Source organism: Spermophilus citellus (assembly GCF_964194105.1).
Source record: "Spermophilus citellus genome assembly, chromosome: 6".
NCBI classification, from domain to species: Eukaryota; Metazoa; Chordata; class Mammalia; order Rodentia; family Sciuridae; genus Spermophilus; species Spermophilus citellus.
In genome coordinates this window covers 15,056,869-15,070,927 of record NC_138187.1, presented here as the reverse complement: position 1 = coordinate 15,070,927, position 14,059 = coordinate 15,056,869, and the positions used below count along the sequence as shown (strand labels likewise).

The following is a 14,059-nucleotide window of genomic DNA, read 5'->3' as shown; positions in this document are numbered from 1 at the left end:
TGATATTGGTCTGTTCAAATTGTGTGTATCCTCCTGACTCAGTCTGGGCAAATCATATGACTTAAGAAATTTATCGATGTCTTCACTATCTTCTATTTTATTGGAATATAGGTTTTCAAAATAATTTCTAATTGTCTTCTGTATTTCTGTAGCATCTGTTGTGATATTGCCTTTTTCATCCCGTACGTTAGTAATTTGAGTTCTCTCTCTTCTTCTCTTCGTTAGCATGGCTAAAGGTCTGTCGATCTTATTTATTTTTTTGAAGAACCAACTTTTAGTTTTGTTAATTTTTTCAATAGTTTCTTTTGTTTCAATTTCATTGATTTCCGCTCTGATTTTAATTATTTCTTGCCTTCTGCTACATTTGCTGTTGTTTTGCTCTTCCTTTTCTAGGGCTTTGAGATGAAGTGTGAGCTCATTTATTTGTTGGTTTTTTCTTTTTTTGAGGAATGACCACCAGGAGATGAATTTTCCTCTTAAAACTGCTTTCATTGTGTCCCATAGATTCCAATATGTTGTGTCTGTATTTTCATTTATCTCTAAGAATTTTTTGATTTCCTCCTTTATGTCTTCTGTAACCCATTAATCATTCAGTAACATATTGTTCATTTTCCATGTGATGTAGGATTTTTTCCTTCCTTCTTTTATCATTGATTTCCAGTTTCATTCCATTATGATCAGATAAAATGCATGGTATTATCTCCACCCCTTTATATTTACTGAGGGTTGCCCTAAGGCATAATATATGGTCTATTTTTGAGAAGGATCCATGTGCTGCTGAGAAAAAAGTATATCCATTTGATGATGGTTGATATATTCTATATATGTCAGTTAGGTCTAGGTTATTGATTGTGATATTGAGGTCAATAGTTTCTTTATTCAACTTTTGTTTGGAGGATCTGTCCAGTGGTGAGAGAGTTGTGTTGAAGTCACCCATAATTATTGTGTTGTGGTCTATTTGATTCTTGAACTTGAGGAGAATTTGTTTTATGAATGTCGCAGCACCATTATTTGGTGCATAAATATTGATAATTGTTATGTCTTGTTGGTGAATGGTTCCTTTTAACAGTATATAATGACCTTCTTTATCCCTTTTGATTAACTTAGTCTTGAAGTCGATTTTATTCGATATGAGGATGGCCACCCCTGCTTGCTTACCAGGACCGTGTGCGTGGTATATTTTTTCCCATCCTTTCACCTTCAGCCTGTGTATGTCTTTTCCAATCAGATGTGTCTCCTGGAGGCAGCATATTGTTGGATTTGTTTTTTTAATCCATGATACCAGTTCAGGCTGCTTTTCTAATGTTGTTTTTTTCCATATCAAATCTGCATTTCTCTGTGTTTTTCCTCCCTCTGTGGTGAACCAGTACTAATACCACTTCTGGCACACCACTGCCAGCTCAGCTCAAATGTATTCTTTCTTGTTTATTGTACCCAAATTTCTTAATCTCTAAGACACTTTGAAAGTCCAATACTGGATTTTACTGAAATACCTTTTACCCACCTTGCTAAGAGGCAGTACTCCTACTGCTTGAATCCTGAGCTACAGAAGAATTAGGAATACAGCCTTCCTCTACCCTTCCATCTTGAATGCTCTACCTTTACTTCTTTAATCATGGTTTATTTGAACTATTATTATGACCATTTTGATTTCTAAACCTAAAATCTGGAACTTCTCATAACAAGTTTCTGTTGTCTGTTCTTTTGCCCCAGTATTATTCACACTTGTTTCTTTGCATGTCTCAAACATTTTTGGAAAACTGGATATTTTGTAATATATTTGAGCAATTTTTTGTAGATACAATTCCCCTTAGTCTTCATCAGGTATGGTTTTTGTCATCATTTACTTTGTAACTTTGCTAGATTATTCTGGTTAATTCTATTTCCCATGCAGCATAATGTCTTTGGTGTTACCACTCTTTGGAAAGTAAACACTTCTCATATAAAGTCACCTTGGGATTACAGCAGTTTTAGCATGGTCTCTTTGGCTGTCTCTTTGCCTTATCTATTAAGCTCATTGCCTCATTGGGTATTATGCCTAGCAATTAGGCCCAACTGTTAGGATGAAGTTTTATATAAACACAAATTAGATCATGTTGGTTAATAGTGCTACTAATTTTCCAACATCCTTAATTTTCTGCCCTTTGGTTCTATCACGTACTGAAAGAATAGTGTTGAAGTCTCTAAGTATAATTGTAAACATGTCTACTCTTTTTTTTTAAGTCAGTTTTTTTGCTTTAATTATTTTGATGCTCTGTTCTTTGATGCATGTGTACTAAAATTTGCTATGTCTCCTTAGTACATTAACCATTTCTACATTATATAATGTCTTTCCCTCAAAATTCTCATTGTAATTTTCATAATTATTTGTAAACCTAAAAAGGAAGTGGTTTATTAAACTATATATCACTAAAATGACTAAACTTTAACATAAAGAATATACACAAAAGCCTCATTGCTTTATTTACAATTTCTGGGTGAAGACATCTTCTGATGAGAACTGAACACATACCTGAAAGAATTGACAGAGTAGTGGATTTTCCTGCTCCATTATGTCCTAGAAGAACAGTGATCTGCCCCTCGTACAAATTCAAAGACAAGTCCTTAATCGCTATTTTGATAGCATGATTCACTTTGAATACCTGTGGGGGAAAAACCCACAAATACTAATTATATATTTTTCACAATCGCTTTGGAAGAACAAGCACTCATATCAATTATCTATAGACAAAAATAAGACCACATCACTAATCTTATGAGGAAAAAAGTATAAAAAAGATAGAACTGTGAAAACAAACAAATTTCTACAGGAACATACATTTCAGAATCTCACAATAGATCTACAAATATCCTCTGAAAATTTCATCTGTTTCTGCTTTATTTCAATTACCATCTTAAAGTCGATAAGTTGCCACAATCATCTTCAGTTCATTTCTTTGCCTTAATTTGGAGAAATGCCAATAAAAAGCCTACACATAGATGTTTTTCTAAAATTTTCCCTTGTGTAGACTAGCAGTGCTTCTGTTTAGGATGCAAAAAGCTGGAAAAACATCATTTTCATTATGGCAACAAGTAGAAGCTGAATAATTTACAAAACCATAACTTTTCTCCAACCCATCAGAGAGGTGAGGTTTACAGGCAAACAACTGGCCTGAAATTTAATAAAACATAGAAACTTTCAAGGAGAGATGGTTTGTGGATTTTCTCTTACCTGGAGCAGACATGAATGCTATATAAACTTGTAAGAAGTTTTTTGTTACTATTTAATAAAAATGAGATGAGTACTCCATCACAACCCAATCTCAAATTAAAGATACCTACAGTAACAAAAATGTATGGTATTGGCATAAAAACAGATATGAAGACCAATGGAATAGAACAGAAGACAAATTCACACATATACATTCATCTGATCCTTGACAAAGGCACTGAAAACATACACTGGAGGAAAGAGAGACTTTTAAACAAATGGTACTAGGAAAACTCAGTATACATAGTAGAAGAACAAAACTAAATTTCTATCTCTCACTCTGAACAAAAGTCAACTCTAAGTAGATCAAAGACTAGGAATGAGACCAGAAACTCTGCAACTGTTGTAAGAAAACATAGGGTCAACACTCCAACAAATAGGTAAAGGTATCGACTTTCTTAAAAAAAACTCCTAAAACTAAAACCAAGAATCAATAAATGGGATACTATCAAATTAAAAAGCTTCAGTAAAGGAAACAATGAAGAACGTTAAGAGAGAGAGTCCTCAGAGTGGGAGAAAATATTTACCAGCTATTCTTCTGAAAAAAAAAATACAAAAATATCCAGAATACACAAAGAACTAAAAATTACCAAAGACAAAACAAACCCAAATAACCTCATCAATAAGTGGGTAAATGAACAGACATTTCTGAAAAGAAGAAATACAGATAGCCAACAAATATATGAAAAAAGCATTGCAACGTCCTTAGCAATCAGGTAAATGCAAATCAGAGCTACACTGAGAATTCATTTTACTCCATTTGAAATGGCATCCATAAAGAATAGAAATAATAATAAATACTCATGAGTATGAGGGGGGGAAAACACCATGTACTGTTGATGGGATTGAAAATTAGTACAACCACTCTGAAAATCATTATGGAGATTTGTCAAAAGACTAGGAATGGAACCATCACAGAACTCAGATATTCTGCTCCTTAGTATTTAAAAAAATCTTTTAGTTGTAGATGGACATGATATCTTTATTTTTATGTGGTGCTGAGGATCAAACCCAGTGCCTTCCACATGTGAAGCAAGTACTCTACCATTGGGCTACAACCCCAGCCCATATTCTAGCTCCTTAGTACTTATCCAAAAGAATTAAAATCTGCAATGCACAGTAATATATGCTTACCAATGTTTATAGCAGCACAATTCATAAAAGCCAAATTGTGTAATGTGTCTAGGTGTCTCTCAACAGATAAAGAAAACATGATACACACACACGCGCACGCGCACACACACACTCACACACGATGGAGTTTCATTCATTCATAAAGAACATTATCATCTAAAGGAGCTAGATATCAAATCAGAGACTCTCCGTCTGATAGAAGAAAAAGTCGGCTCCGATCTACAGATTGTGGGGACGGGCTCAAAATTCCTTAATAGGACACCCATAGCACAAGAGTTAATAATAAGAATCAACAAATGGGACTTTCTTAAACTGAAAAGTTTTTTCTCAGCAAGAGAAACAATAAGAGAGGTAAATAGGGAGCCTACATCCTGGGAACAAATTTTTACTCCTCACACTTCAGATAGAGCCCTAATATCCAGAGTATACAAAGAACTCAAAAAATTAGACAATAAGAAAACAAACAACCCAATCAACAAATGGGCCAAGGACATGAACAAACACTTCACAGAGGAGGACATACAAACAATCAACAAGTACATGAAAAAATGCTCACCATCTCTAGCAGTCAAGGAAATGCAAATCAAAACCACCCTAAGATACCACCTCACCCCAGTAAGATTGGCAGCCATGAGGAAGTCAAACAACAACAAGTGCTGGCGAGGATGTGGGGAAAAGGGTACTCTTGTACACTGCTGGTGGGACTGCAAACGGGTGCGGCCAATTTGGAAAGCAGTATGGAGATTCCTGGGAAAGCTGGGAATGGAACCACCATTTGACCCTGCTATTGCCCTACTCAGACTATTTCCTGAAGACCTTAAAAGACCACACTACAGGGATACTGCCACATCGATGTTCATAGCAGCACAATTCACAATTGCTAGACTGTGGAATCAACCCAGATGCCCTTCAATAGATGAATGGATAAAAAAAATGTGGCATTTATATACCATGGAGTATTACGCAGCACTAAAAAATGACAAAATCACGGAATTTGCAGGGAAATGGATGGCACTAGAGCAGATTATGCTTAGTGAAGCTAGCCAATCCCTAAAAAACAAATACCAAATGTCTTCTTTGATATAATGAGAGCAACTAAGAGCAGAACAGTGAGGCTGAGCAGGAAGAAAAGATTAGCATTAAACAGAGACATGAGGCGGGAGGGAAAGGGAGAAAAAAAAAGGGAAATCACATGGAAATGGAGGGAGACCCTCATTGTTATACAAAATTATATATAAGAGTTTACGAGGGGAATGGGATAACAAACATGGAGGGAAATGAATTTCAATAGATGGGGTAGAGAGAGAAGATGGGAGGGAAGGGGAGGGGGGATATTAGAGGATAGTAAAGGTAGCAGAATACTACAGTCACTAATATGGCAGTATGTAAAAATGTGATGTGTAGCAGATGTGATTCTGCAATCTGTATTTGGGGTAAAAATGGGAGTTCATAACCCAATTGATTCTAGTCTATGAAATATGATTAGTCATGAGCTTTGTAATGTTGTGAACATCCAATAATAAAAAAAAGAACATTATCATCATCTCATTAAATAGCTGGTAAATAGATGGAACTAGAAAACAAAGTGCTAAGTGAAATAATGTCAAGAATCAAATGTTTTCTTTTATATGAATAAGATCAAGATAAAAAAGGAATAAAGAAGGGACCTCATTAAAACAGAAGGGAGACCAGCAGAAATACTAGGAAATGAAACTGACCAAATTATGCTATGTATATGTACAAATATATCACAATGAATCCCACTTTTAGGTATAATTATAATGAACCAATTAAGAAACTATCAAGGCCAGTAAAGCAGAGAAATGGGATAGAGAATGCAGGAAGGGAAGGGAAAGGTGGAAGTACTGTGGAATGAAATAAAATTATATTTTTTGTGTGTGCAGGTACAAATAGGTTATAATAAATTTTACTATAATGTAATATTGGAATAACTTTCAGTTTACAGCTAGCAGCTAGCAGCTATGAGCAGCTTGGAGTGCTTGAAGAATCTACATTTGTTCAGGCCTGATAGGAATGCCTACAGGATGGGATGCTCTGCTCTAGCGAGCCGTTAGTGAAACCACATCCTTGGCACTTGTGGTTAGCATTGCCAAGCTGCCAGACCAGGAAACTGATAGCCAGGAGCTTCAGGAATGGAACTTCTTAGAAATCCCCTCCCCTAGGGACAAAGTCCCTTCCTGATGATAGCAATATTTAGAGCATCCTCATAGTGTGGTTACATTAGGCATAAGATGATTGGCTTATGGATACTATCTTGCTTGTGTATGATTGATGGGCATGCCCCCTATAACAATTGAATGCATTCTAAAAATAAACTGAGCTACTGGACGACGTCCTGAGGTGGGTCTCCAGCCAGTTCTCTCACCAGCTCCCAGGGTCTGTGTGTTGATTCTGAGTCTCTACCCCCCAGCGACAAGGTAGCTGAGCAACTAATTGACTGGAACCACAGCAATGTATAATTATAATATACCAATAAAAAAATGAAAGAGGTGAAAATAGTTTAAAGGAAGAGTTGGGATTCAAGCCCATGTCATTCAAAATTAAAGGACATAGTCTTTCTAATATAACCCATTGATAATGAATACAAAGACCTGTGTAAGAGAAAATAAAATAAATCTATTTGACTTTTCACTCCAAATGGTGGCTAAGTGTTTTCATCATATCTTCTTCCTAGACCTAAGCATCAGGCTTGTGTAATTACTTATTGAAATCTCTACTTGGATGAATGATTAAATTTCCTATATTCAAAATCATGCTCCTCATTTCCCACACTTGTTTAAAAATTGATCAGTCAACAAACCAAAGAAATCCTGAATCATCTAGTGTCTCCAATATCCAAACATTACTCCACTAATTGACCTTTTCTTTAAGTCACAAAATGAAAATGCACACTAATATTCTCTTTTCCCTCAATCACACACATCCAACCTATGTTTTGCATCTCTATACTTCCACTATCTTCAGCATAGTCAATGCTGCCATAATATCTTACCTGAGCTATGATAAAAGCCTTCAATTTGTCTTCCTTCTTCTAATAATACTCCTTATAGCAGCTGGAGTGATCTTTTCAAACAATATCATACTCCTCTCCTTCAAAAGGCCTATAGTGATTTTTTGATATACTTTTTATTTATTCCTTTTTTAGAGCTATATACAACACCAAGATATGCCCTGATATAATCAAAAAAACAATGAATACAACCTACTCCAATTCAGTCCCCAGTAGTCCCCATCGTGGCACCCCCACTCCCCTCCCTCCACTCCACTCCACTTCTTCAATCCACTTAAAATTTACTTTTTTTCTTTAGTGTCCTGTGATACACCCAGTACGAGGACCCACTGCGCCACATCCATACATTCAGTAAGATTTATTTCACTGTTATTCCCTATTTCTGTCCCTATTCCTCCTTAATCCCCTTGGTCTACTCTACTGACCTTTCCTCTGTTTTGATGAAATTCCTTCTCCTTTTCGTTTTTTCTTCTCTTTTAGTCCCCCCCCTCCTTTATTTTGGATTAGCTTCCACATATCAGAGAAAATATTCAACCTCTAACTTTTGGGGATTGGCTTATTTCGCTTAGCGATAGATCCATCAATTTACCAGCAAATGCCATAATGCCATTTTTCTTATGGCTAAATAATATTCCATTATGTATAAATACCACATTTTCTTTAACCAGTCAACTGTTGTAGGGTACCTAGATTAGCTCCATATCTTGGCTATTGTAAATTGTACTGCTATAAACATTGATATGTCTGCATCACTGTAATATCCTAATTTTAAATCTTTTGGAGTAGTGGTGTAGCTGGGTTGCAAGGTGATTACATTACTAGTCTTTTTAAAAAATATTTTTTCTTTTGTAGTTTTAGTTGGAGACAATATCTTTATTTTATTTATTTATTTTTATGTTTGTGTTGAGGATTGAACCCAGAGTCTCACAAGTGCTAGATGAGTGCTCTACCACTGAGCCACAAACCCAGCCCCTCCATTCCTAGTCTTTTAAGGAATCTTCATACTGCTTTCCAGAGTGGCTGCACTAATTTCAAGTCCTACTAACAATGTATGAGTGTACCTTTTTATCCACATCCTCATCAACATTATTATTTATATTCTTGATAAGTGCCGTTCTCATTGGAGTGAGATGAAATCTCAATGTAGTTTTAATTTGCATTTCCCTAATTGCTAGAGATGTTGAACATTTTTTCATATATTTGTGACCATTACTTGATATTAAATAAAATCCAAACTTTTCCGTAGCTTCCAAGTCCCCCTGCATGATTTGTTACATCTCAAAATTCATTTCATATAACACTTTTTATTTTCTTCCTTCACTCCAACTTTTAATTTCCACTTGTTCCTTCTATTTCAGGGTTTGGAATTCTGTTTGAATTCATGTCCCTAATTTTTCAACTATCTGACTCATTTATCTCAGTTTACTGTTGCACATCTGAGTTCCCCCAAAACAATTCTCAATTAGAATGTAGGAAGTGCTGGGGATTGGGGAATTGAACCCATAGTTTTGTGCATGCTAAGCACACACTCTACCACTGAACTATGCTCCCATTCTAGCAGGTAGAAATGTTTTAAAGAAGTGTTCACATGACTAGACTGGGAAAATGACAAGGCACAGGGTAAAGATAAGCTATAATACAGTTACTCCAAGGCCTCAGGAGATTCCAGGAGGAATTCTCAGGTTCAATATCTCCGCAAAGTCGAGGGACAAGGCCCTAATACTACCATGTTGAAAGGTAATTAGATTTAGGTATCCCAAAGAGGACCATGAACTTGGTTGTTGTGGCTCTCTTCAGTCTCAGAAATCACAACAAAGGTGACAGCTGAGAAATGTTAGCTGAAGCTATCAGTGACATAACAGCCTCTCTATAATTAGGGAGTAAGTCTTTCAGTCTAGAGGGTGGCGTCTGAACAGAAAAGTGCATCATGTGGGAGCCAAATACATTCTTCCCTTTTTCACTATTTTAGTGAAAATTTTCCTACTTTCTGATAATCAGAGTCAAATGTTCATTGCCAAAATGCTGATTACTCTTGTCTGCTGGTCTCTTGGACGAAGGGTTCAAAGCAGTTGGGTAGCAATCAGTTTATATTTCAAAGGGGCTCTTGGGACGCCTTCTTCTGGGGAATCATCTCCCAGAGGCCACAATCTGAATGACAGATGCAAATATTTTCCAAATGTATAACTGGGAGTACTGGTAAATAAGTCCAGTCCTATTTCTACTCCTTTGTTTCCAATCATGTATACTACTTGCTGAGGACAAATCACCACACAACAGCCACTTGCTTTAGTATGTATCCTGCATCCTTGAGGACAACACCTCATTCTTACAAGGTTTTCACTTCAGACAATTGCCTGAAATATGCCTTTACCAAGACAATAAGTTATTCCCTTGGGTTAGCAGGTTCTGAATGTGATAGGCCAGTGTATTATTCCATGGTTGTAGTTTCACTACTGTGCTTTCTTTGTGGCAAAGTGAATCTTTATGTGACACTTTGTGGGATCCCATACCAGTGAGATGTGTGGTTAGCTGAAGCTCTATAAGTAAACTATAAGTAGGAAAGGCAAAAATTCTACCAGGAATAAATTTTTGATTCATATCAGGATGAAATGAAGCTTCTTTCAGTCCAATGCATTAATCTAGCTTCAAAGTGATCTGGTTTCCTTGAGAAATGGTGATCAGCATTATGCTTTTTTGCTGACATGCTGGATATTTGGCAGTAGCAGTAGCAAGATAAGCCATGGTGAGAGCTCATGCTTTAAGTTTATCCTGTATCCTTGCCATTGCAGGTGATTATGATCACTGACAAAAGGCTCGCTGATGCTCACTGGTTCAATCAGTTTGTCTAGCTAGTTATTTACTGCCTCTCCTTTGGCATATAATCTCTGCTGAATGTTAACATTTACAAAGATCTTCACATTTTGTTCTGATTCCTGTATTTACATCAAATGCCTCAATCCTAGAATTCCTTGTCCCCAATCTTCCAGTCTTTCTTCTTCTAGGACCCTGAACTAATTGTCTAGAACATTTATTCTTGCCTATGAGTTCAGCAATCTGGGGCCATGCTACACAAAGCAGATGACCATGTGAATGGTCTGAAGCTTTGTCCTTTTGGGGGAATTCCTCTTCATCTTTCAAGGCTCATTATTTGGGGCAGCAGTGTAGCTGCTAAGTTCTGGCTTTTACCCATGTACCAAGATGAGCTACCTATGGACAAAGCTCAAGCTTTTTCCTTGAGTTGGTTAAGGTGGATTCCTAATATAGCCATAGCTATGAGCTGAGAAAGAAGCACTGATGAAACTGGGGTAGAAGACATGAGGATCTAGACTCCCTGCTTACACAGCTTACTCATGTCCTTTGATTCTGCTCATGTGCAATCCTTTAGGTATTACTTCTATAATGGATTGCTGCTAGCCTTGCCTGTGCTACTAATTTGGTAGATCTAATGAAATACAACTCAAAATGGTTAGCCTAAACAAATGGTTATTTGACATGCCATGTTTAGCTGCTTCATCTCTATCAAGGCCAATAGCAACATCAGCAACTATTTGTGAAAGATAGCTTTCTCTGATTCATTTTATGATGGCATGGCCTTGATCCAGAACTCTACTAATGCTTAACCATAAAGGCAATGATACATTTTTTTTAGTAGGACACCACTAATACCATAAAGTCAGCTTAATTGTAATGTCCAAGCAACAGGAGTGCTTATACATGGGTCTGCTGCAGAGCCTTTCTGACTCTGGACTATACTCAAAATTGGCAGCCTTTGTGTCACTTCATATCAGAATCAAATTAGTATCAATAGGTATAGAACATGCTGCTTTCAAAATGGTTTGGAAGTGTGGTGTCCCATAAAAGCTTGTGTGTGAGACAAGAAGGTTTGGAGGAGAAATTGTTGGGTTATAGCCTTAATCTAATCAGTGAATTAATCCCTGATGGGATTAACTGAGTGGTAATTGGAGGCAGGTGGGGTATGGCTGGAGGAAGTGGTTCATTTGGGGGTGTGGCTTTGGGGCATATATTTTGTACTAACAGAACCCAGACTAATACCTCCTAAAGATTTTACTAATATGTCCCCAAATCTTTATAGGTTTTATCCTACCCCTTCTCAGAATACCTGTCTTACCAAGGCCTCCAAATATATTTGTCATGTTTTGCTTATCTGGTCCAATTAAAATGATGTCATCAATACAGCAAATCAGAGCGATGCTCTGTAAGATGATTAGCTAGTCAAGTTCCCTTCAGATTATGTTAGGACAGAGAGCCAAGGAATTTTCATAACCCTGAAAAAGTTAAGTGTTGGAAAAAGGAATTTTCTCAAATCAATGGCACTGTGTCATATCCTTAGGCTGTGTTAATGGCGTATCACAGGTAAAAGATGCCACACCTGGCACAGCAACTGCAATTAGGTTGACTACTAAGTTTGTAATAGATCCATTCTCATCCCTCAGAACCTGTCTGGATGGACTTTTGCAAGGCACAAAGTGTTGAGTTAAATCATAATATAATGAGAGACCACTACTTATACATTGCTTAAAGATAGCTCTTCTAGGGCTGGGGTTATAGCTCAGTGGTAGAACACTTGTCTAACATTTTCGAGGCCCTGGGTTTGAGCCTCAGCATCACATAAAAATAAATAAAATAAAGGTATTATGTCCAACTACAACTAAAAAATATTAAATAAAAAGTCTTTTCCACTCCTCCAAAAATTAATTTACCATCTTGACCAGTGGAATTAGGTAGTTTCAAAGAATTACACATGACCTTCCCTAGTACAACAGTTCTTCCCCAGAGGCAAGGAGTCATTGTAGAAATTATTCCAACTTCCAAATATTTATTTTCCAAGGGTACATTTGACAACTGTGTAAATGCTCACCAGGTGGATTCTAATGTACCCTTATAAACTAGAAAAGGGTCTAAATTCCATTTTTTGTCTATCCTGCATGTATTCCTGGCCCTAACAAGGGGAAAATGATGTTTCTTTTGATCTCTAAGTATGGTTATCCAAGCAAATAGCTTCCCTTTGCAAATGCACAACCATAAGTGGTAACCATTATCACATTCATTTGCTGTGATGTTTCAAGGAGTTTCTCTTTAACAACTAAGCCCTTCCTCTGTCAACAGACATCAGCTCTGAAACCTGGAAACTATGGAAGGATCATAGACTGGTATTATGTGCCTGTACTCCAACTCCTGATGATCCACTCATCCTTTCTTCTGATTGCATGGCTTGGGCAGTACCTTTGCTGGCTGTCCATCTACCTTGCCTTAAGGGAACTATGTATCAATCATCATTTGTGGATCAAGTTCTCCAGACTACCACTCAATACTTGTTGTTAGAAAAAATGTTCATGCCTGTGCCACCAACCAGTGTCTATGACTTTAGAATCATCATTTTCACTGCTATCAGTCCAGTTCTGAGGTAGTAATTCCCCTTGCTAACAGCAGTTTTCAATGATGCTGATGTTCCTCTTGCTAGTACATTTCTTACTGCTTGGACTGTCAAAATGTTGACTTGGGATGTAGTCAACTGAATGCTTGACTGAGACTAGAAGACTTGACTTCCAAAGAGACTCACTCCTCTACAACCGCTCTGGTTAGGACCTTAAGAAATAGCAGCGAAAAAGATCACTAAAACATGTACCATCACTTCTGTAGTGTTACACAGGTCACACAGGTCAGCTGAATTCAATGTCGGGGAGGAAGGAACAGGATGGGAGTTACAGGCAAGGGAAAGAGGATTGCTGGGGGGCATCACGAAAGCTGCCAATTAGAAACCACTTCTAATGATTCATATCCTCCTACATGCAAAATACCTTCACCTGCTCTCAGCTGAAGCATCAGCACAAAGACCAGATTTCTGTAACCTAAATCAAATCCAAGAGTGAATTAGGCTCTTGTGCTATTGTTTCTTGAAAATATTTTCTAGACTTTAGTTCCTCTAAATCTGATGTCCTGTGAAACAAACATGAAATCTTTCATTCTTCACCCTTCCCCACAAACCTAATATAAAATAGTGGGATAAACATGTTACCCACTACACACACCTTCTTTCAAAAAGGGGAAAACAAGAAACACAAAAGTGAATAGAAATTCTGAATCCATTCCTTGGTATGCTGGCAGTACTTTGATTAAGACTCAAGATCAGAGAATGATTTCCCATGCTCTTGGCTCCACCTTCCGGGACTCTTCTTAATTATGCTTCCTTTTCCATGAAAGGTAGCCCTGATTGAAGCCAAGTTCTTTTCAGACTGCTTTCCACCTGTAGAAGTTTGAAGGCCAAAAGGCCTCTTTTAATTTTGTACTTTCTGTCATTTCAAGTTGATACAATTTCTAGCAAAACTTCATATAAAACATTGGGTTCAACCTAAGCCACAAAAGCCATCCGCACAGATATATTAAGACAATCTTTCTCTACCTCTGTTTTCTGCTGAAGCTCCTGATAGGTAATTCTCTAAGTTGTTAGAATTTCTATTATATGATTGTATAATCCTTTGAGACACCATTTTGTATCTTTCTGAGGTTTATAACAAAATACTTTTTACAATTTTGGCTTTCAAAACTTTAAATCATGTTTTTCTGACAGAGACTGAGATTTGATATTTGATTCAAAGATTTTTTTTTTTAAATTTCAACAGCAT

At 36.9% G+C, this 14,059-nt stretch overlaps 1 protein-coding gene across 1 annotated transcript in view; it reads right to left on the bottom strand.

The window, feature by feature from the left end:
* The window catches only part of LOC308652313 (phospholipid-transporting ATPase ABCA3-like), a gene marked incomplete at both ends in the record, with an annotated part of 136,600 nt that overhangs the window by 95,385 nt on the left and 27,156 nt on the right, over nt 1-14,059 (bottom strand). The window contains one exon of the mRNA XM_081300060.1: nt 2,513-2,642. Coding sequence (XP_081156186.1) covers nt 2,513-2,642 — 130 coding nt within the window. The remainder of the gene's footprint in view (nt 1-2,512; nt 2,643-14,059) is intronic.